Consider the following 25148-nt stretch of genomic DNA (forward strand, 5'->3'; position numbering starts at 1 on the left):
CTATATGAGCAGACTTTCAATAGGTCTTAGTTCCTTGATTGAAGGAAGAGAATGAGACAATAATACTTGCTATTACTGCAAACAGAGTCAAAGTAGAATAGAATTAGTACTGGTAATATATAATAGTTTGACAGACACCTAAGCTACTTTGCAAGTCTCAAGTATGATCTGGCAAGGTGGGGGATGGTAGCTTTGACCATGAGGCATCTACTCTCACAAGAAAGCATCCTGTACGGGAGTAGTAAATGGAGAGCTATTCCCTTCCCCAGTTTAGCCTTCTGTGTGGATTGTCTGTTTCATTAGGAAGGATATGACATGGATTACAAATACTGTTAATGCCTAGAGCCCCAAGAGAGGAACTGTACAATAGAGGGTGAGTAAGTCCTGGCCCCCAAAACTTGCCATCTAAATAAACAAGACAGGAAAAGGGCAGGAGGAGGAAAAAAAAAAAAAAAGATACAAAAGTGAAGTGAGTTGCCAAAATTCAAGCACATCAGTGGCAGAATTGAGAACAGAAATCAAAACTGGATTCTGGGATTCAGGAGACCTATCTACTGGGCAATGATACTCACTCCACCCCTATGGCTCTTAGCATTTTTCTGTATATTTGAGCTCCCTGCAGTTTGTCGATATCTAACCACGACTGAAGGTCCAGCCCTGGGCACAGTAACCCATATGAAGTCTCACTGGAGTGGAATAGAGAGACTATGGGTACATCTACACACCAAAAAAAAGACAGCAAATTTCAGACCTGGGGTCAACTGACACAGGCTCACACAGTGGGGCTAAAAATAGCAGCGTAGACATTGAGGCTTGGACTATGACTGGGCTCTGAGACCCTCCCTCCTTGCTAAGTTTCACAGCTTGGGCTCCAGCCCAAGTCCCAACATTTACACATCTCTTTTTAGCCCTGCAGGGAAAGCTAGAGTCAGTTTGACCAGGGCTCTGAGACTTGCTGCCATTTGTGTGTGTATGTACTGTATATTACAGCAACTGGGTACATCCTAATGATCTCTTTGGAACATTTACAGTTACAGGACAGCAAGTGTGTGTACAGCAGTTCCAGAAATGTTTACAGGTAAGTGTTATACTATGCAGAAGTCCAGTAGTATCTTTATTACAATAAATAAATAAATAAATAAAATCTAGAGTCACAGAACAGCATTTTCAGAATTAACATGGGACATGTAATAATGAAGCAGCTTTCTCATGCTTATGGCTGTTGAACAGCTAAGAGAAAAGCTTTCCCAAAGATTAAATATTTAATGCTTAATGCATTAACTTGAGGGGTAGGGAAGAAGTATTTGACACACTTGGAATCACAGACAGAAATCAGAATTTATTATTTCATTCAGGCAGTCTTTTGACCTTTCAGAAGGACAGGTACAAAAGGAAAGGTCATAGAAACTACAGATTGCTTCTGGGTAGAGTCTTAAGTTTCTAACTTCAATCTTAGAATATGAAATGTACGTTTCATAAAGGCCACCGCAGAGACTAACCTCACTTTTAGCAACGCCCTGTTCTCTCATTGTTTATATAGCATACAATTTAAGTTACAGCTATCAGAAACTCAGAGTCAAGTCTCATGATTTGAAAGGGTTCCACTGGCAGTCAAGCTTTATATCCAAATGTCCTATGCTCAGTGAATTTATCTGGAACGAACCACTGGTAAAAGGCAAAAACATATCACCATATCTATGGAAATATTTGGACCAAAGCCTGCCATTCTGTCTTAGCAAAGAATCAATAACTTCAATAGGAATTCCACATGTAAAAGAGTGACCAACAGGAATCTCTACCCATATGTTCCTTTACGGGAACTGACTAATTTGAAACAAATATTAAGATCACCTCTTTATGAGCCCACAGGTTTTCCTTATTGTCTATTTATAATCCAGCTTTATCCCAGACACCCTTAAAGATTAACATGCTGTGATGTTGCACTCCATAATGTTTTATGGAAATGCGCTTACGAGTGTGAATATAACCTAACTGGAATATGCGTTACGCATAAGGTCTCTTGTAAGGTATCATTATAAAGCTTATAATCTACTGAGTGTCTTCATCCTATTTGTATGAATGTATCATTCCTGTAACTCAAACTAGGAATATGAAGTATAACTTTGAGGTCCTACTGTAATTATGCAAAGTGTGGGCCATTAATAGTGGTCTGGAAGCTTGATGGTTCCCATTGACTAGGACAATTGGTTGTAAATGGTCTGTTTACTTGCAAACCTTCCTGGGTTTCAGAGTAACAGCAGTGTTAGTCTGCATTCGCAAAAAGAAAAGGAGTACTTGTGGCACTTTAGAGACTAACCAATTTATGTGAGCTACAGCTCACTTCATGAGCTGTAGCTCACGAAAGCTTATGCTCAAATAAATTTTAAGGTGCCACAAGTACTCCTTTTCTTTTTGCTTCCTGGGTTTGTGCAGGCCAGCCTTGGAAGAATGGAGGCTGGGGTCTCACAGGACATGTGAACATGTCACCTGATACTGGAATCCATCTTAAACCTGGTGCCTTTCCATTCTGAAAGAGGGGTGAGGACCCAAAGAGACAATAGATTCCTGCCTTGTGCCAAAGCTATAAAAGGGGGTGGAAGAGAACAAAGGGGGCTGCCAGTCATGAGAACACCCCTGCTTTCCACCTAAGATGTTTGCTGGAACTAACAAGAACTGCACCAGGGGAAAGGAATGGGCCCAGACTAGGAAGAAGTCTAGTCTGAGAGAGAAGCTTATTGGAACATCTCTGAGGGTGAGATTTTACCTGTAATCAGTTTCTGAAATATATTAGGCTTAAATTTGCTTGTTTTTGCTTTATTTTGTTTGGTGACTTACTTTCTTCTGTCTATTACTTGAAACCACTTAAATCCTACTTTTTAGACTTAATAAAATCACTTTTGTTTATTAATAAACCCAGAGTAAGCGATTAACACCTGGGGGAGCAAACAGCTGTGCATCTCTCTCTATTAGTCTTATAGAGGGCGGACAATTTATGAGTTTACCCTGTATAAGCTTTATACAAAACAAAACTGATTTATTTGGGGTTTGGATCCCACTGGATGAATGGGTGCTGGAGGTAAGTAACCTGCTGAGCAATTTTTAGTTAAAGTCTGCAGCTTTGGGGGCGTGGACCAGGCCTGGGTCTGTGTTGCAACAGGCTAGCGTGTCTGGCTCAACAAGGCAAAGTTCTGGAGTCCCAGGCTGGCAGGGAAAACGGGCTCAGATGTAATTCCAGCACGTCAGGTGAAAGTCCCAAGGGGGTCTCCGTGACTGAACCCGTCCCACGTCTTAACTTCAGCACTAAAGTTGTTTTTAACAGTTTATTAGGTCAAAGAAAACTAACCATTTAAATACTGGTCTGAGGACAGAATGATCAGGATATCAATATCTAAATTTTCTCCACTAACCCTGCTCCATCAACAAAAAAATCCCAAAAGGAATGCTTCCTGTATTAAAGAAGTTCCAGGAGCCTACTTTAGTGCCACTATCAAGTTTTGGACTCTTGAATCCTAACCCTTTTTCCACCAACAGGGCAGTGAAGGAAAAAAGGATTACTAAAGAGGTTTTGACAATATTTAGTCTTGATGACAAACGCAGAAAGGAATTCTAACGGTTTAGGAAAAGAGAGAGTTTACTGTTCTTCCATGAGAAGATCTGGTTGCTAGCTAATATTTTAACTTCACGTCAGTCATTGGGCCAAGCACAAAGAAGCCTAGAATAGAAAAATGTTAAATGTTTAGGGAGAGTTGACCAACTTTCATACCATTTTAACTAGTAGTTGGCCTTCAGATGCTTTTTTATTTATTTTTGAATAACAAGCTTGTCTGAAGCAGTGCTAATTACTTCTGTTTACATAATAAAGATCTCAGGGTAGGTACCCATTAACCTGTAAATTTTCCACTTCAGGAAATCTGCAGTACTAAAGTCTCCCCATGGAAGTACAAACAGATGGTTTTCGTCCAATTATCTCGTCGACTTGTTTCAGCCAACTAAACTACCTGTGACTCAGCCAATGCTAATGATTTGGATTTTGTTTTTGTCCGAATGCAATTTGTAGCTCCAACCATAATAGTGAAGGATTAAAGTATTTTATCCACAGGTATGCACATAATTCATAAGATAAATATAAAATCAAGATCATTGAGATTCCTGCTTCATGTGTTAATGCATTTAAAGGAAGGACTCTGATGATGCAATAAAAAAAAAATCCAGAGAAAGAGAAGCAACTGAAACAGTAATCTACTAACAGAAGTCTTTATCAGAACTACTCAATTCTTAGATTGCAGACTCCTCAAGGGAGGAACTCTTTCCTTCTATGTCTCTACGGAAGGCCTATGAGGGCCCTGATCCTGACTAAGAAAAAAAACACAAGAATAAAATACTAGTACACTGCATTAAGATCATCATCTTCAGGTTCTAGGTCACTTTTAGGCACTTTTTAAGCTGCTTAGTGTCAAGACCAGAGTTAGGGTGGTCATGCCTAGTGATCAGGGCTGGTGTCAAAAGGGGCAGGAGACCAAAAGCAGTAGCCTGAGTTTAAGACCTGGAGTCAGGCTCCTAGTACCAATAATAGGGGGGTGGGATCCAACCTGCTAAACCAGGGTCTGCAGTCAGAATTCAAGTACCCAAGTCATGGGGCAAAGCAGAAGTCAGACTCCAAGTACTAAAGCCACGGGTGCGAGCTGGGGTCACAAGTCCAAAAGTAAGCCAAGATGCAGGTATGATGGTACAGTTGGCTGGGGGGAGATGTCTACCTCATTGCACTGACATATCCTGGAATCCTCCTGAGCTTAAGTAAGGTGCATGGACCAATCAGGCGCCATGACTGAAATTGTCAATCCAACCTTCTGAGGTGGTACTACCTGTGATGCTCATTTCCAGAGGGTCTATGTGGTAATGCATGTGGCTCTACCATGGCAGCAGTATGGAGGTGAGAGTCATCCCGCAGACCCAGGTTCTAGTTCTGCCCCTGAAAAAATCTTATACTTAGGCACTTTTGAAGATGTTAGCTTTCTCTAAGTTAGCATACCAATATCTTGAAAATTCTGAAATACTTAGTATTGAAAGTACATAAGGGGAAAATATAGGTCAGACAGTAGTAACAAATGCAACTCTTTTTAAAAACAAAAAAAAACCTTGCCCAATAACATGCAGGAGATTTATGGTAAATCGTGGCTGAAGCAATTTTAGTCCTTCCTATTTGGCTTAAGCTCCTTATTTCTAGGCACTTCAAAAGATCTGTGTACCAGTTTAGAAGATAAAATAGTATCTAACAACAAAATTAAAGCATGCCATCAAGAAATAATCTGTGATTATATGTGATTGCATATGTACATCTGACCAACTGCGTGCCAAATATCAAAGCAGCATGAAATCTCTGCTTGCTGTGGAGAAAGAAAAAAGAAAGTATTAGTTTGCTTGGAACAGGCTGAATAAAAAACACAAGTTACTGTTATCCTGTACTGATGAATGCATAGCAGTTCTAGCCCTAAAAAGCACCTGAACACCTGGATTACAATTTAAGATGATTTTATGGCTCTGTCTTGAACTTATAATTTTAAGGTCACTTGGACCTTTCTTTAATTCTTCAATCACGTACAAAGATGTCTGCATATTCTCAGATGCAAGCCGTACAACAGTTCAATATGTCTGTTCACTTTAAGGAAAAAGTACTTAAATTGTAAGCTCTTTGGGGCAAAGACAGACTGTTCTGTGGATGTACAGCACCTAGCATAATGGGGTCCTGGTCAATACCTGGAGCTCCAAAGTGCTGAAATACTACTACAAATAATAATATCAGTGTTCCACAGTTTGCACTGGTTTCCAAGTAGCTTATGGATGGAGTTTAAGGTGTTTTTGACCTACCGCCCTAAAAGGTGTGGGACCTTGCTACCTAAGAAACTGATCACAGCTGTTACATTATCACACCAGCAGTGAGCCCTCCTGGTTTACTCCAGTGACACGGGGCTAGTGACATGTCAATTTCTGTGAGTTCCTCTACTCTAGTCACTTCATGCATCTAAAGAACTGTTGTTGTTCTTTATTTACGCACGAAAGCTTATGCCCGAATAAATCAGACTAACACAGCTACCCCTTTAATCTAGAACTCACTCCCCTGCAAAACTTCCACTCTGGAACAAGAGTCTTTCTATTACAAAAAAAAAAAAAAAGAAAAGAAAAGGAAAAGGAAAAGGAAAAAAAAAAGCAGCCAGTAGAACCTCACAGTATTGCCAGCAAACAAATATGAACACCTGACCTGTAAAAGTGCCCACACAAATCTTTGCAGGACCAGGGCTGTTAGGCTTGCCTATACAGAGATTATGTGGAAAGTTGGTTTATGCTGTGTAAACCTATAGCACAATAGCTTGCCACACACTACCTAGCTGTGTGGATCCTGCTACCACGAAGTGAGCTGTAGCTCACGAAAGCTTATGCTCAAATAAATGTGTTAAGTCTCTAAGGTGCCAATGTAATGTATTATTGGGTTCATCTTATAGCAAGATGAACCTTAAAATAAACTGAAGTATTAGTTTTGATAAACTACTGTGCTGAAAGACATTAGGGCGAAGACTAGAATACACCACATTTCTGAATATTTACATGCACAAAATCCCTGAATGCAGAGCTACTTCAATGCTTTGAGTACCTCAGAATATATAGGTTTCAGGGTAGCAGCCGTGTTAGTCTGTATCCACAAAAAGAAAAGGAGTACTTAGAGACTAAAATTTATTTGTGCATAAGCTTTGGTGAGCTACAGCTCACTTCATCGGACGCATTCAGTGAAAAATACAGTGGGAAGATTTATATACACAGAGAACATGAAACAATGGGTGTTACCATACACACTGTAAGGAGAGTGATCAGGTAAGGTGAGCTATTACCAGCAGGAGGGGGGGTGGGGGGGAAGACACCTTCTGTAGTGATGATCAGTGTGGGCCATTTCCAATAGTTTACAAGAACATCTGAGGAACAGTGTGTGTGTGTGGGGGGGGGGGTAAGCATGGGGAAATAGTTTTACTTTGTGTAATGACCCATCCACTCCCAGTCTTTATTCAAGCCTAAGTTAATTGTATCCTCAAATAAATTTGTTAGTCTCTAAAGGTGCCACAAGTATGTCGTTTCTTTCTTCAGAATATTTAGCATATGTCCAATGACAGGGAACTCAAAAGGCCATGCATCTATTTTAACATGGAAATGAAATATGCTTCTGATGACAACAATTAAACGCTATGCAAACTACTGAAATAAGAAAAGGAAATAAACCTAAAATTGTACACATATGAGAATTAGTCTGTACAAATATTCTCACATACCTACCACAACTTAAATTCCTAAAAGTGTTGTAAGCCAAATTAAGTGTCACCTGAACACTCTTCATACATGGTGACCAAAGATAAAAACTAATTGTATTATCTTAGTTTTAAACCACAATTCAAGTTTTAAGTAAGATATGTAGAAAATAAGCTTAACTATAGCAGTTATTTGACTAGTTGAACTGTATTTCACTCAGAGTGAAAAATAACTTCCTAAGGAAGGTTTCAGAGTAGCAGCCATGTTAGTCTGTATTTGCAAAAAGAAAAGGAGGACTTGTGGCACCTTAGAGACTAACGTTTATTTGAGCATAAGCTTTCGTGAGGTACAGCTGAATGCATCCAATGAAGTGAGCTGTAGCTCACGAAAGCTTATGCTCAAATAAATGTGTTAGTCTCTAAGGTGCCACAAGTCCTCCTTTTCTTCTTCCTAAGGAAGGCTCTGATCCTTCCCTAACTGAGGTCAAAGAAATAAAGTCTGACTTGTCAAAATAATTTGTTTTCCAACAGAAGTAGCATACTATGCTGTCTACATTAACTGACTCTAGTAAGAATTTGCCTTTATTTCATTCAAAAACTATATACACAGACAATTTGGTATGGCCTGCATGACCACCATAAACTTCCTGCAAAAAATTCTCTATTTCTGTTCAGCAAACGAGCTGAACTGAGATGAAACGTTTTCTTCCTTCAGCTTAGCAGATATTTGAAAGATACTAATATGTTTATTACTTACGGGTTTTTCAACTTCTTGTTTAAATATAAGCTATATGAAGCTTTAAACGGCTCATTACCAATTACTTTCCCTCCAGTACACACTGTGTATTTCCCTCATGCAAAGCTGTCTGTGTATTTTATGAATTGTGATTCTTTTTCAAACCAAGGAAAATTACAGAATTGAATCATGCATTTGTAAAAAGTTATTCTGAATATGCAAATCATAGCTACAGTAGAGTCTGTCACCCTTCAGTCTACTAATCTTGACAGTGTTCCTTTAAAATATCAGCTTTTAACAAAATGTATGTATACTACAGTATCCTCTTACAGGGCTTAGGATCCTGTCATGAAGGCTGTTAAATCAGTGAGACAAAACTGATATTTTCCCTTCTTCCCCCCAAAATCATTACTTAAGACAGTTAATTCATTGTCAAGGGACACTCAAAATAACAGATATTAAAAATAAGTTCTTAATAAAAAGCAAAACTAGTTCCAAGTTTATTTGAAAAAAAAATCACCTAAAATGGCTTGTTCACTTCTATGCAAATGAAGGGGTTTTTTTAAACCCTGTAAATTTTAGAGTATAAATATAAAATCCAGTCAGTCAGTGTCAATTTCCCTAAACCCAGACAGTTATACAGGAAAAACTATGTACACAAGCACAGTTTAATGGACTCACTTTATAGCTTTCCAAACGCATTTTTCATGTCACGTTTTGAAACTAAAACTATTTGTCTCTCTGGCTGTCATCCTTTGCTTTAGGATTTCACCTTCAACAGACGTCAAAACCTGCATAAATGCCATTATCTATTCGGTGAAAAACACATTGTGGATTCTACCCCGGGGGAACTGAGGTAACACTGCAATAAGCAGCCAATCACATGCAGCTTTTAAAAGGGACTAATCCACCAGGTTTTAATCACTGGAAGATCTCCATCTAAATGGGAATTTGAAGCCAGTTTTGCCCCTCTCAGGCGGAAGAATGGGGCTTGCAGGAGACGAAAGAGCGCTGAGCGACCTCCTCCTTTCACCCGGAGAGCAGCTCGCAGCAGGAGACACGACACGGTTGGAGAGTTGGGGGGGGGGGGGATACGCTTACCTTGGTGAGCTGGGCTATTTTCTTGCTCATTTTGAGGTGCAGATCTTGGCTGTACTCCACGCTGAGCCCCGGCTGGGAACCGGACGCGACGAATTTCCCAGCGCTGGCTGAGGAGCCGCCGCCGCTGCCGTAGTAATGCTGCTGCCAGCTCATCCCGGGGGTCGCCATCTTCACAGCGAGACCCGGCTACCCCTCCCGCTCCGCTTTCCAGGAAAGCGACCGGGTGGGGGGCGATGCCGCGGCGCACTGACCGCGCACGCTGCCAGGGTCACTGGCGGAGCGTGCTCCTTCAGCCCCCCCCCCGCAGCCGTGGCTCCGGTCCCGCCTCCCTCACACCATCCGCCCCCTCCGCTAGGTGCGCGGGGCGGCGGCGGGGACGCGGCCCCCGGGCGGGGGAGAATCTGCGCACCAGCGACCGCTGCCGCCTCCTGCTCGCGGCGGGGCAGCAAGCGGGCCACGCAGCCGCTTCCCTCGCCCGGTGCCGGGGTGGCCGAAAGGCCCCCCTGACAAACGCTACCCTCGGGAGCGCGGGGCAGAGCTGCCGCTTCGCCCCGCCCGGCCGCGCGGAGGAGCCGGCGACTGTTGCTGCGGCCGCCACTCGGTTACCAGGCTCCGGCGGCACTGTTTACGCTAAGCAATGTCGTCACTTCCGGCTGCTCACTCCCGGCCCTGTCCGTCTGAGCCTCCACAGGTGCGAAGCAACCGGAGCCACGCGCATGCGTAGCAGCTGGAAAACTCTCCCCTCCTATCTCCCCCCTCCCCCCCCAAGCCGGTGCATATGCGCTGGGCCGCAGGCGGGCGCGCGCTGTTCCACTGCCCCCCGAGTCTTCCTGGCTGCTGGTGCGCGCTGTACCCGAGCAGCAGGTGCATAAGCGCCGTGTCTACTCCTCCTGCCCCCTTCCTCGACCTCTTCGCTCACTTGCTCCCTTCCCCTTCCAGCAGCAGGTGGCGCGCTTCCTATTCCCACCTTGTTCTTTTTCATCTCCCGCAGCCGCGCGTGGTTCTGCGCGGTGCTGCCCCTGCACGATCAAAAGTTCTGCAACTGCCCCAGCATTTGCTGGCCTCAGAGCCTCGCCTCTGTGAGTCTTCAGAGAAAGCCGTACCACGCACGGGCAGGAACCGGGCCCCACGCTCTCAACCTTCAGATAGAAATAACTTTCCAGCCCTTTTTCCCTGTGGAAGAGCTCTGGACCTGTTACAGTTGCAGACTGATTGCTAGAGGAGAGAACATCTTACTGCTTGATAAATGTTAACAGGGTAGCTCATAAAAATTAACAGTGCTGCCATCAGACCTAGTTGTGGTACAGTATTTGTCTAAGTATTGCACAACATTCTGATTAAAATAGTAGCACTGAACAGAAGCAATGTGGCACTTGTGAAAGTGATTAAACGAGCTAATCCATAAATCTTAAATAGTAGTGATGGTCCAGAATGCTCTTTTTTCAGGCCAGGCCTATTCAATCCTTTTAACAACGTTATAGTTACAGGACAAGTTACACTTTGGACCCCACTGCAATTTCTCTCAAATGCACCCTTCAGGTGACAGGCCTGGCTTCCTTCACCTCTCTCAAGTGTGGAAACTCATAGTTTAACCACTCAGGCACTTGATGAGTGGGTTACTCTGTTTCCCACCATCTAAAACATAACAGGCCCACCTGCATTTGGCTCCTGCAAGAAAACTTTTCAAGAATCTGTGTCTAGGAGCTGATTAAAATGACTCAAAGCAGTTTTAAATCAAAGCAAGCATATTGTTTATTCATCCAAAAGTACAGTGCAAACAAAGAAAAAGGTTAAGACAAATGTATGTAGGTATTTGGTCTAACCTAAACTTTATCCTTTTGTTGCAAGTTTTGGTAAGCTCAACTTAACCCAGCTGCCTCCATATCTGAGGTAGGAGAGTGAACTGGAAGAGGGCAGTAGGCTATCTCTCACAGTAACTTGCACCCCAACATCTCTCACCAAGAAGTTGCTACTTGTTCACCCCTCCTTTGCTCCAAGTAAGAGTTTTAAAAACAGTTTAGCATCCCTTTGATCCTCGGCACTAGCCTTGAGAAAATAAACCTATTAACCAGGCAGGTGGTAGGCATTTCCCAACTGATGATGGCCCCTTGTTCTCTTCAGGGCCTTTGCTATTCTCTGGAGGTGTCTTACCTCTGTCATTGTTTTGTTTCCTACTTGTTCTCCCATTTAACTCTGTATGTCAGCACTCAGTGTCAAGCAGGTAAACTGAGGTACATATAATATTCATACAAAATACAAATCTCTCCCTCATTCTCCATGTGTTGTCTGGAAGTAAGTGTTATTGCTGGTAAACGTCACAAATGATAAAAATTGGTGGAGTACTAAATAATGACAGTCAAGTTCTAGAGAGCAGTCTGACATGCTTGCTAAACTTAGTTCATCTGAACTACATGCAAGAGCCAAAGGCAAGGTCATAAGTCTAGGAACAAGGAAGACAGCTCATATTTACAAGATGGGAGACCATATTCTGAAAAGCAGTGACTCTGAAAAGGATTTAGGAGTCATGGTATGAATAACCAACTGAACATGAGCTTCCAGTGTGATCTTGTCACTAAGAATGTGTAAGCAGGGGACTGTCAAGTACAAGCAGGGAAGTGTTGTTGTGAACTAAATCAATTTACTTACCAATTCTGTGCTACACAGTTCCTCACTCTGAGTATTTGCACAGATCATGAATTCTTATCCTTGCAAAAGACTAAAGCTGGATTTTTTTTAAGGAACCTTTCCAAATACTAAAAGTGGAAATAATAGGATTCACTTTCTTTCTCTTCTTAGGAATCCAGTACCAGTCTTTACCATAAGACAGTTACATGCACAAACAGTTAATTTCAAATTCCTTTTTAGAAATAACACTACAAAGATAAACCATTACAGCACAGCAGTTACACTGTACCCTAACTAGGCTAATATCAGCAAATAGAGATATTTTCCTTTAAAATGAAGACTATAACAGGGCCTAAATTCAGAGATATAATACCTTACATACAAAATAAATACAAGAATTGGGATTTCTGACAATTGGAGATCTTCAGCTTTCAAGTATGCTCACCCTGCGTATTATATTGACAATTAAATAAAACAGTTGTACTACATCAAATTGTTACAGCATCCACACTATTGAGCACATACACAACTTCAAATGAGAAAGAAGAAAACTTGACAATTACTGTAACTGTTAGGCTCACACAGTGTCTCTGGTTCAGTGATGCAGTACACCTCCTGAAGTCATTTGGCCTCCAGTCTGTGATTCCTCCCTTACAGTGTTCCCCCCCACACACACCCCGTCTCAATCTCACTGACTTTTGTAAAATTACAGGGAACTGTACTGAGATCCAGCTCACAGATTCAGTCTGGGTTATCCCTGACATCTCTATCTTCCCCCTGCTGGGCTGGGCTTGAGCTGATTGGTGCTTTGCCAGTCAGGGTGCAGAGCCATATCTGTGTCTGTCTCTATGTGTGTGACGTTACCCAGGATACAAATTGGACTGTTGAACAATGGTGTCCCCTTAGTTCTCTAGCCTGGGATGCCTCTTACACTGATTTGCTGATGAACTACCACCTCTCCAGGTTTTGATCACACAGAGCCTTCAACTCATATATTCACTCCCAGCTGAATACATGAATGCTCTCCCAGCCCTCCATGAATTACATACAGGGCAACACCCACATATTCTTAGCCCCGCCTTGTTCCCCAGAAATATGCATCTTGCACTGCTCAATATTCTCCTGAATAGTGTAAGCCCATAGTAAGTCCGTCATTCCAATGCTGGGTAATGATTATGCACCAGCCTTGTCATCTCAAATATAGATTCTCAAACAAACACGCTGCTTTAGATAAAACAAATTTATTAACTACAGATAGATTTTAAGTAATTACAAGTGATAAGGCATAAGCCTGTTGCCTGATTTTAGGAGGTTAATATTATTTTAGATATGGGTTATAGGCTCGCCAATTAATATGATCAGAAGATAAGGTTCTTGTGCCAGAATCAGGCTACAGAGTTTGCAAGGACCCTCAGGATGTATGGCAAGGACACTCACTCTGAGACAAATGTAGCCTTAAAGACTTTTATTGAAATAAATGGAATAGTAATCAAATGGTAAAATAATCAGGAGTTACAAAGGCAATAATATTGTTCTAGAGATACATGATATTATGTACAACAAAGCTTTTGATTAATATACTCACATCCTTTCTTGAGAACCTGGTGGTAAGAGACAAAGGACCAGTCTTGCCTCTAGCATGCCAAGAGATTCAGGTCCAGGTTCCTCAATTCTTGAGTGGGAGGTGCAGAGCTTGGAAGCTAAAGAGCTATAGAAGACTTAAAAAAAAGCTAACTTAGAGTATTTGTGGCACCTTAGAGACTAACAAATTTATTTAAGCAGAAGCTTTCATGGGCTACAGCCCACTTCATCAGATGCATAGTATGGAACATATATTAAGAAGATATATATATATATACATACAAAGAACATGAAAAGGTGGAAGTTGCCATACCAACTCTAAGAAGCTAATTAATTAAGATGAAAAGGAGAAAAAAACATTTGTAGTGATAATCAAGATGGCCCATTTCAGACAGCTGATAAGAAGGTGTGAGGATACTTAATATGGGGAAATAGATTCAATTTGTGTAATGACCCAGCCACTCCCAGTCTCTGTTCAAGCCCAAGTTAATGGTATCTAGTTTGCAAATTAATTCCAGTTCAGTAGTTTCTCATTGGAGTCTGTTTTTGAAGCTTTTCTGTTGCAAAATTGCCGCCTTTAAGTCAGTTACTGAGTGACCAGAGAGGTTGCAGTGTTCTCCTACTGGTTTTTGTATGTTATGATTCCTGATGTCAGATTTGTGTCCATTTATTCTTTTGCATAGAGATTGTCCAGTTTGGCCAATGTACATGGCAGAAGGGCATTGCTGGCACATGATGGCATATATCACATTGGTAGATGTGCAGGTGAACGAGCCTCTGATCACGTGGCTGATGTGATTAGGTCCTATGATGGTGTCACTTGAATAGATATGTGGACAGAGTTGACATCGGGCTTTGTTGCAAGGATAGGTTCCTGGGTTAGTGTTTTTGTTGTGTGGTGGCTGGTGAGTATTTGCTTCAGGTTGGGGGGCTGTCTGTAAGCAAGGACTGGTCTGCTCCTAAGATCTGTGAGAGTGAGGGATCTTCTTTCAGAATAGGTTGTAGATCTTTGATGATGCGCTGGAGAGGTTTTAGTTGGGGGCTGAAGGTGACGGCTAGTGGCGTTCTGTTATTTTCTTTGTTGGACCTGTCCTGTAGAGGTGACTTCTGGGTACCCTTTTGGCTCTATCAATCTGTTTTTTCACTTCAGCAGGTGGGTATTCTAGTTTTAAGAATGCTTGTTAGAGATCTTGTAGGTGTTTGTCTCTGCCTGAGGGATTGGAGCAAATGCTGTTGTATCTTAGAGCTTGGCTGTAGACAATGGATCGCGTAGTGTGTCCTGGATGGAAGCTGGAGGCATGTAGGTAAGTATAGCGGTCAATAGGTTTCTGGTATAGGGTGGTGTTTATGTGACCATCGCTTATTAGCACAGTAGTGTCCAGGAAATGGACCGCTTGTGTGGATTGGTCCAGGCTGAGGTTGATGGTGGGATGGAAATTGTTGAAATCATTGTGAAATTCCTCAAGGGCTTTTTTTCAAGGGGTTCAGATGATGAAGATGTCATCAATGTAGCACAAGTAGAGTAGAGGTATTAGGGGACGAGAGCTGAGGAAGCGTTGTTCTAAGTCAGCCATAAAAATGTTTGCATACTGTGGGGCTATGCGGGTACCCATAGCAGTGCCGCTGACTTGAAGGTATATATTGTCCCGAAATGTGAAACAGTTGTGGGTGAGGACAAAGTCACAGAGTTCAGCCACCACGTTTGCTGTGACATTATTGGGGATACTGTTCCTGATAGCTTGTAGTCCATTTTTGTGTGGAATGTTGGTGTAGAGGGCTTCTATATCCATAGTCGCCAGGATGGTGTTTTCTGGAAGATCACCGATGGATTGTAGTTTCCTCAGGAAGTCAGTGGTGTCTCGAAGACAGCTGGGAGTGCTGGTAGCATAGGGCCTGAGGAGAGAGTCCTCATAGCCAGACAATCTTGCTGTTAGGATGCCAATGCCTGCGATGATGGGGCATCCAGGATTTCCAGGTTTATGGATCTTGGGTAGCAGATAGAAACCCCTGGTCGGGGTTCTAGGCATGTGTCTGTACAGATCTGTTCCTGTGCTTTTTCAGGGGGTTTCTTGAGCAGACGGTGTAGTTTCTTTTGGTAATCCTCAGCGGGATCAGAGGATAATGGCCTGTAGAATGTGGGGTTAGAGAGCTGCCTAGCAGCCTCTTGTTCATAGTCCAACTTATTCATGATGACGACAGTACCTCCTTTTTCAGCCTTTTTGATTATGATGTCAGAGTTGTTCCTGAGGTTGTTGATGACCTAGAATCCTACTTTCGACGTCTCCGACTCAAAGAATATTTCCAACACGCCTCTGAACAACACACTAACCCACAGAATCCTTCCTACCAGCACTACAAAAAGAAGGATTCTGCATGGACTCCTCCTGAAGGTTGAAACAACAAACTGGACTTCTACATAGATTGCTTCCGTCGACGTGCACGGGCTGAAATTGTGGAAAAGTAGCATCACTTGCCCCATAATCTCAGCCATGCTGAACACAATGCCATCAAGGTGCCACAAGTACTCCTGTTCTTTTTGCGGATACAGACTAACACAGCAGCTACTCTGAAACCTAACTTAGAGTTTTACTTAACTAACTGACTTAAAACATACAACTGAAAATGAACAGACTTGGCATGGTGAGTCACCCATCTTATAGAGCTGGAACACTCCTATGTCCAAACTTGGTTTCCTCACCCATTGAAATGTTGAGGTACACTTACTCCACAGGCTGGTATGCTTGTACATATGGGTGACATATACATACATATTAATGACATTAGATTATTCTTACATTTGTAATTTCTGTCCTAACTGGTTATTTGAGTTCTTGCCAAGTTGTGGTGTGCCTGTTAAATTTAAAGAGAGTGTGAATTTAGGTAGCCCCCATACCACCCTGTTTCAACACATTCTTTATCTATGTTAAATGTTGCAACCATATATGGTCCTTATGCTTTAGCTCATCACTACCTATTTAGGTAAAATGTCCTAAACACACACGCTAACTTTGCCTTAGCTCAACATACAGGATGTGGCCTGTAGGTCCCTTGTGTTACAGCCAAAAATAATTTAATATAAACCTATTATAATAAAACAAATAATCAAACCCATAAGAAAATAAGAAACCCACAAGAAAAAATACAGAGGCAAGCAACCAAACTAGCCCTATAGGCTACAAATCAGAATTGGTTACAAAAGAAATAAAGATAAAACCACAAGCTAATACCTAAATGAGCTTAAAAGCAAAATGTCTCTCACCATAAGCTGTAACAGTTCACAGGCTGGATTTTCTTTCAGCCAGGGACCCCTTCCCCAGTTCAGCATTCTTCAGATATGTGTTGACGCCGTGGGCAGAGAGATGGGAGGAAGAAAGAGGTGACGTGGAGGTCAGTCACTTATTTTTATATCCTCCTCTCTTTTAGGCACACACACACGACGGGGTGTAGACAAACAGTCCTGTATGTATGTGAGATTCAAACCATCTCTGGGATGAAATGTAAATTTCTTATTTATACCTTCCCCCCTGCTGGTAAATGGCCAGCTAAGCAGGTAATGGCTCTTTAGCACCTTGCTGGCATGTTTCAGAGTAACAGCCATGTTAGTCTGTATTCGCAAAAAGAAAAGGAGTACTTGTGGCACCTTAGAGACTAACCAATTTATTTGAGCATAAGCTTTCGTGAGCTACAGCATCCGATGAAGTGAGCTGTAGCTCATGAAAGCTTATGCTCAAATAAATTGGTTAGTCTCTAAGGTGCCACAAGTACTCCTTTTCTTTTTGCTGGCATGTGTGTCTTTGTCTCCGAGTAAATGGTTTGTGGAAGTTACTCAAAACTACAATATTTCAGTAACAATCATATAGCAAAATCTCAATTTTACATGCAGTGTTGTCACACACATTTCAACAGGCTAATATTCAACAGATTATGAGTTTTCAAATAATCTCCTAAAATCAGGCAATAGGCATCAATATTATTGTTTATATAATATAGGTTATAGGCTCACCAATTGATCTGACCAGAAGATAATAGTGTCCTTGCCCCAGAATCAGGCTACACAGAGTCTTCTTGCAAAGACCCTCGGGATGTATGACAAGGACACTCATGCTATAATAAAATACAGCCTTAACGACTTTTATTAACATAAATGGGAAAGTAATCAAAGTTCCAAACCCAGAATTAAAAGGAAATAGTACTGATCTAGAGGTACAGGTAGTATCTTTATAAGAACTTCCTAGATTAACATGCTCAGACTCTTCCTTGAGAACCTGGTGGTAAGAGACAAAGGACCAGCCTCTGGCTTGTCAAAAGAGTCTGATGGCCCAGATTCCTCAAGGCTTAAGTGGAAGATGAAAAACTTAGGAGAAACTAGAGAGCTAGAAAGCGATAGACGAAGCCAAGGAAGACCTAAGAAGAGCCAACCTAAAACTAACACTATATATGGTGGTTTGCCCCGTTATAGAGTCTGTGCCCAACCTTCCATGTTCAAACTTTATTTCCTCACCCACATAATATCAGGGTGTGTTTACTCTATAGCCTGGCATATTCATACATATTAGCAACAATTAGCTCATTCTCATAGCTAGGTATGGTGTAGCAGACTCACTCTCCTCTAGCACCTTCAGCCAAATCACTCCAGGCCTTCAGTGGTCTCTCTTCTTCTGCCTCAGCCAACCAGACAGGTATTGATATATGTTCACCCCTCCTGGGATAACAAAAGTACCACTAAAAGTCTCAAATCATCCTAACACAAGAGCTCCTTCTGCCCCCTCTTGGCCTATTCTTCAGCCCATCCTTGAGGCTGATCTTCAACTCCATCCTGAGCTCCATAATCCTGATGGTGGGCTTGTCCCTGCTTCCATGGGGCTGGTAGGGGAACTCAGTCCCACCCTTTATTCTGGGTTTCAGCACAGAGACCTTGCATTAAGCAGCCAAGTCCACTCCTTTTCAAATGCATTGCTGTTTCCCTCTGCCACTTCCTGTCTCTGAGCCACTTGAGTTGCTTCCCTACAGCCTGTGCTTAACCCAGCTTCTTGGGCATCTGGCTTCTCACTAGATCCTCCCCGTTGTTAACCGGTCAATTTAGGGCACCCCACCTAAACCCCACCAAGGGCTCAAGACTTGATCCAGTCAATTTAGACATTCCCACCCTTTCCCTTCTGAAGACTCAGGGTGTAAGGCACCTATTCTTACCCATGGTACTCAGGAAGAAACCTAGTCAATTTAAGTACCCACCCTTTCCCTCGGGGCTCAGGGTTCTACAGAATGGCAGAACCTTTTCCCAGTGAAAGAGCCTTACACAGTTGTGCTCTAAACATCTATTTATTAACAACATACACAGAATACGTATACCAAGCAAGTCTCTTATGCTCACCACTCCCAATATACAGACAAATTTCACCCAATGACCAGACAGGATTCATTCATCTGGGGGTTCCTCTGCACATCACTGTCTTGCAGAGGGGTAAGAGTTCCAGCAGCTTGATGTTGAACTGCAGTCCGGAAATGGTTCCCCAAAAGCATTGTTTTTAATTTACATTATAGAGGTAAAACTAGCTACCTCCTTCAAATTTACTAAATCTATCACGTTATCCCATTTTATCTTTCATGCCCAAACTGTAACTTAGTTGTGACCTTCTCTGTTTATGCAGATGGTCAGCATAAAAAACACTGGTCAGAGCTTATCTTACCATTTGTTAAGTCTCTTTTTGTATCCCCCCTATTTTCCCAGTGCCTGCGTGTCTCTACTTTACAACCTTGGTGGTTATAACTCTTGTTAGGAACATTCCTGAGGTGGGGTGGTACTTTATCAGCAGCAGAACATTCTTCCCCACCCCCTCCAATTTTAGTGGTGAACTCCCTAAATTTCATTCAAGGCTGGTTTAATATGGGGGGCGGAGGGGTTTATCAGGTCTCAGGCCTACATGGCATCTTCTTTCCTTGTTGGAACGCCAGTCCCTCAGGACTGCCTCTGTGCCTTTCCCCCTTTCCAGGGATTAATTCCATACCTGTGGCATTCTTCAGTCTGACTTCCCAGAGCAGATGTGGGCAAACTATGGCCCGCGAGCCACATCTGGCCTGCAGAACCATCCTGCGAGGCCCTTGAGCTCCTGGCCGGGGAGGCTAGCCCCCGGCCCCTCCCCTACTGTTCTGCCTCTCCCGCAGCCTCAGCTCGCCATGCTGCCAGCACGGGAGGGGGCTGCACTGCAGGGGCAGGGGAGAGCAGGGAGGGAGGCTCACCTACAGCCACAGGGAAGGAGGTGGGCGGTGCAGGTGGCGAGAGTGAGGCGTACACGGGCGGAGGACTCAGGAGGAGCACCGGGCAGCCACACAGCCAGCCGGAGAGAAGCGGCGCTTCGAAGGGGAAACCGCCACTTCTCTCCAGCTGTGTGACTGCCCCTGCTCCTTCTGAGTCCTCCGTCCATGTTCGCAGGGCTGCACTCTGAAAGGGGCTTTAGAGGGGGGCCTGTCAGGGGGTGGGGGGTGTGGATAGGGGTCGGGGCAGTAAGGGAGCGGGGGGGGTGGATAGGGGGTGGGGTCCCAGAGGGGCGGTTAGGGACAGGGGGTCCCAGGAGGGGGTGGTCAGGGGACAAGGAGTGGGGGGGGGGGTTGGATGGGTCGGAGGTTCTGAGTGGGGCAGTCAGGGGGAGGGAAATGGGACAGGGCGGGTAGGGTTAGGGTTTGGGAAGGCACAGCCTTCCCTACCTGGCCCTCCATACAGTTTTGGAACCCCGATGTGGCCCTCAGGCCAAAAAGTTTGCCCACCCCTGTCCTAGAGAGAGGGGAATTCCTTGTCTCCTAGGTTTCTCTGTTTTGGATCCCTGTCCTTGATGCCTGTCTTCTACAGCTTTCACCTCCTTCTTTTATGAAGACCCTGTTCCTCCCCAGCTGGATCTAATAATAAATCAAGCCTGACACACCATGTGCGGCAGGGTAAGGCAAACTGAGCTCTCAGGGCATGTGTATACTGCAAAAAAAACCCCATGGTCTTAGAGCCTGGGTCAGCTGACTCAGATTCGCGGGGCTAAAAATAGCAGTGTAGACATCCAGGCTTAGGTTGAAGCCTGGGCTTTGAGACCCACCAACCTCATGCCATCTCAAGTCCGGGCTCCAGCTCAAGCCCAAAACATCAACACTTCAATTTTATAACTTTGCAGCCCAAACCCCATAAGCCCAAATTAGATGACCCAGGTCAGTCACAGCTAGGGTCTTTTACTACGGCATAGATGTACCCTCAGACTCACGTTTAACCCTTTGTTCACCTGTGTGGAGTAAATATGCTAACACAGTGATACATATATTTTAGCTATGTATTCAGTGTCTGTACATCTGTACGTTTTCTGTGTATGTATTTTGTGCGACGGTGCTCTGTGTGCATGTGGATGTTTCCTATAAAGTAATTGAAAACCACCAGTATTAATATGTTTTGAATGTGGGTGTGTATTGTACATATGTTTTTCTGTATATGGTTCGCATGGATGTGTGGCTGTGTGTATAAAGGGTATCATGATTTTTAGTTTTGCTTTCTCTGAAATAAAACCAGCATGACAGGAGATGGGGACATTCATCAGAGTTACAGTGTTCTAGTGGATATATGTTTAACTTTGTGTTTCTAAGTGTGTACCCTATCATTGGTGTTCATGTTTCTTAAAATAATGAAACATTATGTTGAGGGTTGCAAGATGTGGAAGCATTTTGGATTTATCTGTATTAACACTTCCATAAATACTGCTGGACACTTATTTATCTTATTATAGTTTTGAATAAAGAGAAGGGTGTCTGCAATCACAGCATAGCTTGTTTGCAGGTCATAGGTCTAAAGCTTAATCTCTGATTTTTGGAGGCAAAAGGTCTTGTACGTGAGTCTTGTAATTGTGTCTTCTGACAACCCTGATTAGATATCAGATATCTATATCGATATCTATATCTAATATAGATTAGATATCAGATATCAGCTTTTTCGGAAGGTAAATTTTTGTGAGAAATTTGACATGCTTCTATTTGCAGGTCTTCTCTGCTCTGCTTAATTTGTTAGCTAGCAGCCATCTTGAGAGCAAGATGTATTTTCAATTTGTGTGCAGGCATGTATGCTCACAGAAGGGTGCCTTAATTCTTATTTTTGTTAAATGTTTCAATAAAAGCAACTATTTATTTGTAAAATACCAATAAGATATGTTGAATCTTAAAGAGAAGACAATTTCTATTTATTTCACTTCTATTTACTAAATGGTAGCTTTTCATAACATGCTGTGGCTGTTTGTTTTGTATGCAAGTGTTACTATTTTCATAAAATTACACTCCACTATTTATAAGCACACTGTAAAACTTTTAAAAATAACCATAAAGCTTAAACATTTCTGTCCTTCATACATTAATACCCTGATCCTAACAAACCTGATAGAACATCATTACTGAATAAACCCACAGTGCCCTATTTTAAAGTTAAGAACTAGTTGCTGATGCTGAGCTTAATCCCTGGTGCCGAGATTTCTATGTGGGTCTCAAGAACATACAAGTTTATATAGACATTTTCTGTGACCTGCAGGTTTGACATTAAAAGGAGCATTGTATGTTTACAGCTAGATGTGCAGATGTTTGTACACAAACTGACTCACTGGAGGCATAATCTGTGGAAACAATTGTCAAAAATGTATAATTTTTCAATAGAATAGTTTAAACACCGATTGCATTTGGCCTTTTCCAAAATAAAAGTTCATGTTTTATATTCAGGTTTTTAAGCCATACCCATCACTGTGATATCAAAAACACAAAAAGCAAAGGAAAAATACCATGGAAAGCAGAAGAAATTTGTGTATGTTTTGAATAATTGTTCCTCTCTTTCTGTCCTTATGTTCTCACTCAGTACAAAAGTCCACCCTGCTTCACATCAAATATATAAAATACCTGGAGAACAGTTTTCTTGTCACAGTCCCTCACAGGGTCCAATCACTCCTCTTCCTGGCCATTCTGGGGATTAGCTCCTTCCAGGTCCAGGGCCCCCTTCTGCTGCTAGCTGCATTCTCTGCTGCCATTCTCTCTGTCTCTCTGCGACTCCAGTTGTTCTTTCATCATAACTTGGCCCTCCCACCAGGTCACTATATGAGTTTATCCCTTTCAGGGTACCAAAGTCTTTTGGGGGACTGTCCCAGGCAGTCTTCTCTCCTCTGCCTTGTCTGTGCCATTTCCCCAGTGACGGTAGGGGAACCTGGTTCCGTTCTCTATTCTGGGTTCCTGCTCAGGGACCCTCTAGACAGCAGCCAAGGTCTGTTCCATCCTGGACCAGACTGCCTTTCCCTGAGCCTTTTCCTTACTTTCTGGCTCTCCCCCGATCTCTGGGTTTGCCATCTGAAAACTCCCTCCTCCTAGGAAGTAACTGTAGGCTACTTGCCTTTATAGCTGCTGTAGCAAACAGGCAAGGTACTAACAAACTTCAACAGGACTTTATTTTTAAAGTGGAAACCTCTTTACCAAGCTGCTGCTGCAGCCTCGGTAGCTCTCACTCTGCCTCCTAAACTCCCCCCCCCCCACCTTCCCGTTTCCTGTCCTTTCAGACTCCCAACACCCAGTGCTCCCAGTTCTAATAATTACAAGCAGCATCTAAACACCACAATAGCCACAAACTAACCTCCCATTTACCAGGGTGCAACTGCAGTCTACAGCCCTCTCCACTATCAGCTTCCTGCCATTATAAGCCAAATCCAGCACAGCTCATCCCACCTCAGTTGAGCTCCCTCATTCACTCAGGGGGGTGGAGGGGACAAGAGCCCACCGGCTCGCAGTGTGCGGAGGCAGGACTAGGAGCTGGGCTGGAAAACCAGGTGGGACAGCGAGCAGGGGGCCTCCGTTCTAGAGTAGGGAGGTGCATACTCCTGCCACACTAGGTTGCACCCCACATGTAGTGAGAGGGAGCCCTAGCCCCTTGCCATGGTGCGCCCTGGGCAGGTGCCTAGATCACCGTGCCCTAAGGCTGGTCCTGCTTGCATCTTCAGTTACCCTCAGTAGTATGATTTCAACTTCAGTCACCTCCGCCTTTGGAAATCAGTGCCACTATTCAGAATAGTGTCCCTGGGGGGTTGTACTGATCCCCTTCAGAAACCACCCAGACCCTTTGTCCCCTCTTGCAGCACCCCCACCCCCAGGCCGAACTCACCATGTTTAGTGCTATGGCTGTGCCGCGTGTTTGCCAAGGGCAAGTGAGAAAGAGGTGTGTGTAATTTTAATGATTCAAGACTCTGAATGCACACACAATACTGATTATGTGTGTTGTTTCTTTTGCTTCTGCAGATGCGCCCTGGAGGGCCAGCTCTTTGGTCAGATAAGGAGGCGAGTAAGGAGAACAAGTTTCACAAAGTGCTGCTCTTGTCAGATCAGGCCAATAGTGAGCATAGAGCGTGGAGAGAGGCAATAAATGAAAAACTAGAACTGGATAGCCAGGAGAGGAGTCGGGGCAGACGTGGATGGAAAGCTCGTGGGAGGACCAATCAGAGATGCTCAGGTCCCTGATTGTGCTGCAGGCGGAACACACACATGCTCGACTCTCCCGCCAGCCCATACCGAACTGCCTTCCTTGCCCTCCCTAAACTCCCCCACACACATTCCTTTCACATTCCTGGCCCCTTGCAGTACCCCCTTGCACTCCACCCCTAGGGACATTTTCCATAACAACAGCTGGACTTACACACAGTTGTGACATCTTCACTTCAGAGAGTGCTGCTCGCTGTCATGTCCCTTGTAAGAAATGTTAATCTAGTGTTGCTCTTTAATACAAATTTAGTCTTACAAAAACAGAGATTCTTTATTTGTGACCTACACAGGATGGTTACAGCAGAAATTCATACACAGCGGCAGTCAGCACATTTGCAGGCTACAGTTAATGCTCAGGCAGGGATCATTACAGGGGTCATTTAAGGTGGCAAGTAAACAATGCCTGGCTCATTACCAGAAAGACACATTACTGGGACTCATTGTCAAAATTCAGCTTCAAAGCCTCCCTGATTCAAATGCCCCCTGTTGAGCCTCTCAAATAGCCCTGGTGTCTGGTTGCTCAAAAAATGGTGATCCACCTCAATGCTCCATTGCTGGGGAAATTTTTCCCGCTTGGCTTCACAAATGTTATGCAGAGCATAGCAGATTGCTATGACCAAGGGGATATTTTCCTCACTGAATCTAACCTGACAAAAAGGCAGTGCCAGTGACCCTTTAATCTGCCAAACACCTGCTGAATCTCTTGTTGAAAAGCTCCTTGCTGCTGCCAAGGTTTCTGGTTTATGGCTTCATGAGCCACAGGAGTAAAGGGTTGATCTCGGGAGACCCAGCCTCTCTGGGCATTTCCACATGCCCTTTTGGAATCTTCTGGTCTGGAAAGAAAGTCCCTGCATGCAGCTTTCTATACAGGCTACTGTTCCTGAAGATGTGTGCGCCATGCACCTTCCCTGACCACTCCGCATTGATGTCAGTGAAATGACACCAGTGATCCACCAGCACCTGCAATCCATAGAGAAGTAGCCCTTTCTGTTGATGTACTTCATTGAAAGATGATCTGGGGCCAAAACTGGGATATGGTGCCATCTATCGCCCTGCCGTAGTTAGGGAATTCTATTGGTACAAAGCCATCCACTATTTCCTGGAGTTGCCAGCTTCCACACAGTGATTGCCGCAGGCTTTTCCACCATGAGGGCACATCTCATTCAGGTGTTGTCGTGTGGCAGGGCAGGGGCGAGCTCTGTACGGAGTTCAAGAAAGGTAGCTTTGCCCATACGAAAGTTCTTCAGCCACTGCTTGGTATCCCATACCTGCTTCACAATCCGATCTCACCACTC

At 43.5% G+C, this 25148-nt stretch overlaps 1 protein-coding gene and 1 long non-coding RNA gene across 12 annotated transcripts in view; one reads left to right on the forward strand and one right to left on the reverse strand.

Annotated features, from left to right (window-relative positions):
* FAM184A (family with sequence similarity 184 member A) overlaps positions 1–10455 on the reverse strand; it is a 167335-nt gene extending 156880 nt beyond the window's left edge. For 3 of the 10 annotated variants that reach the window (XR_014710776.1, XM_084622831.1, XM_084622830.1), the window contains exon 1: positions 9127–10452. Coding sequence is in view for 6 of the 10 variants with exons in the window: in XM_084622831.1 (XP_084478957.1) it covers positions 9127–9294 (168 nt within the window). In the remaining 4 variants the exon portion in view is untranslated. Of the gene's footprint in view, positions 1–9126 lie in introns of all 10 variants that reach the window. The other 7 variants (XR_014710777.1, XM_084622832.1, XM_084622833.1 and 4 more) reach the window with 3 other exon arrangements.
* LOC311517734 lies at positions 922–24014 on the forward strand. Of its 2 annotated transcripts, XR_014710780.1 has the most exons (4): positions 922–1078; positions 3907–4099; positions 8790–8881; positions 23614–24014. It is a non-coding gene; the product is annotated as an uncharacterized lncRNA (long non-coding RNA). The 2 variants fall into 2 exon arrangements; XR_014710781.1 differs by lacking the exon at positions 23614–24014 and having other exon boundaries at positions 8790–9115.
* Positions 24015–25148: the final 1134 nt, after the last annotated feature.

The sequence above is a fragment of the Lepidochelys olivacea genome (assembly GCF_965140295.1).
Source record: "Lepidochelys olivacea isolate rLepOli2 genome assembly, chromosome: 3".
Taxonomy (NCBI): domain Eukaryota; kingdom Metazoa; phylum Chordata; order Testudines; family Cheloniidae; genus Lepidochelys; species Lepidochelys olivacea.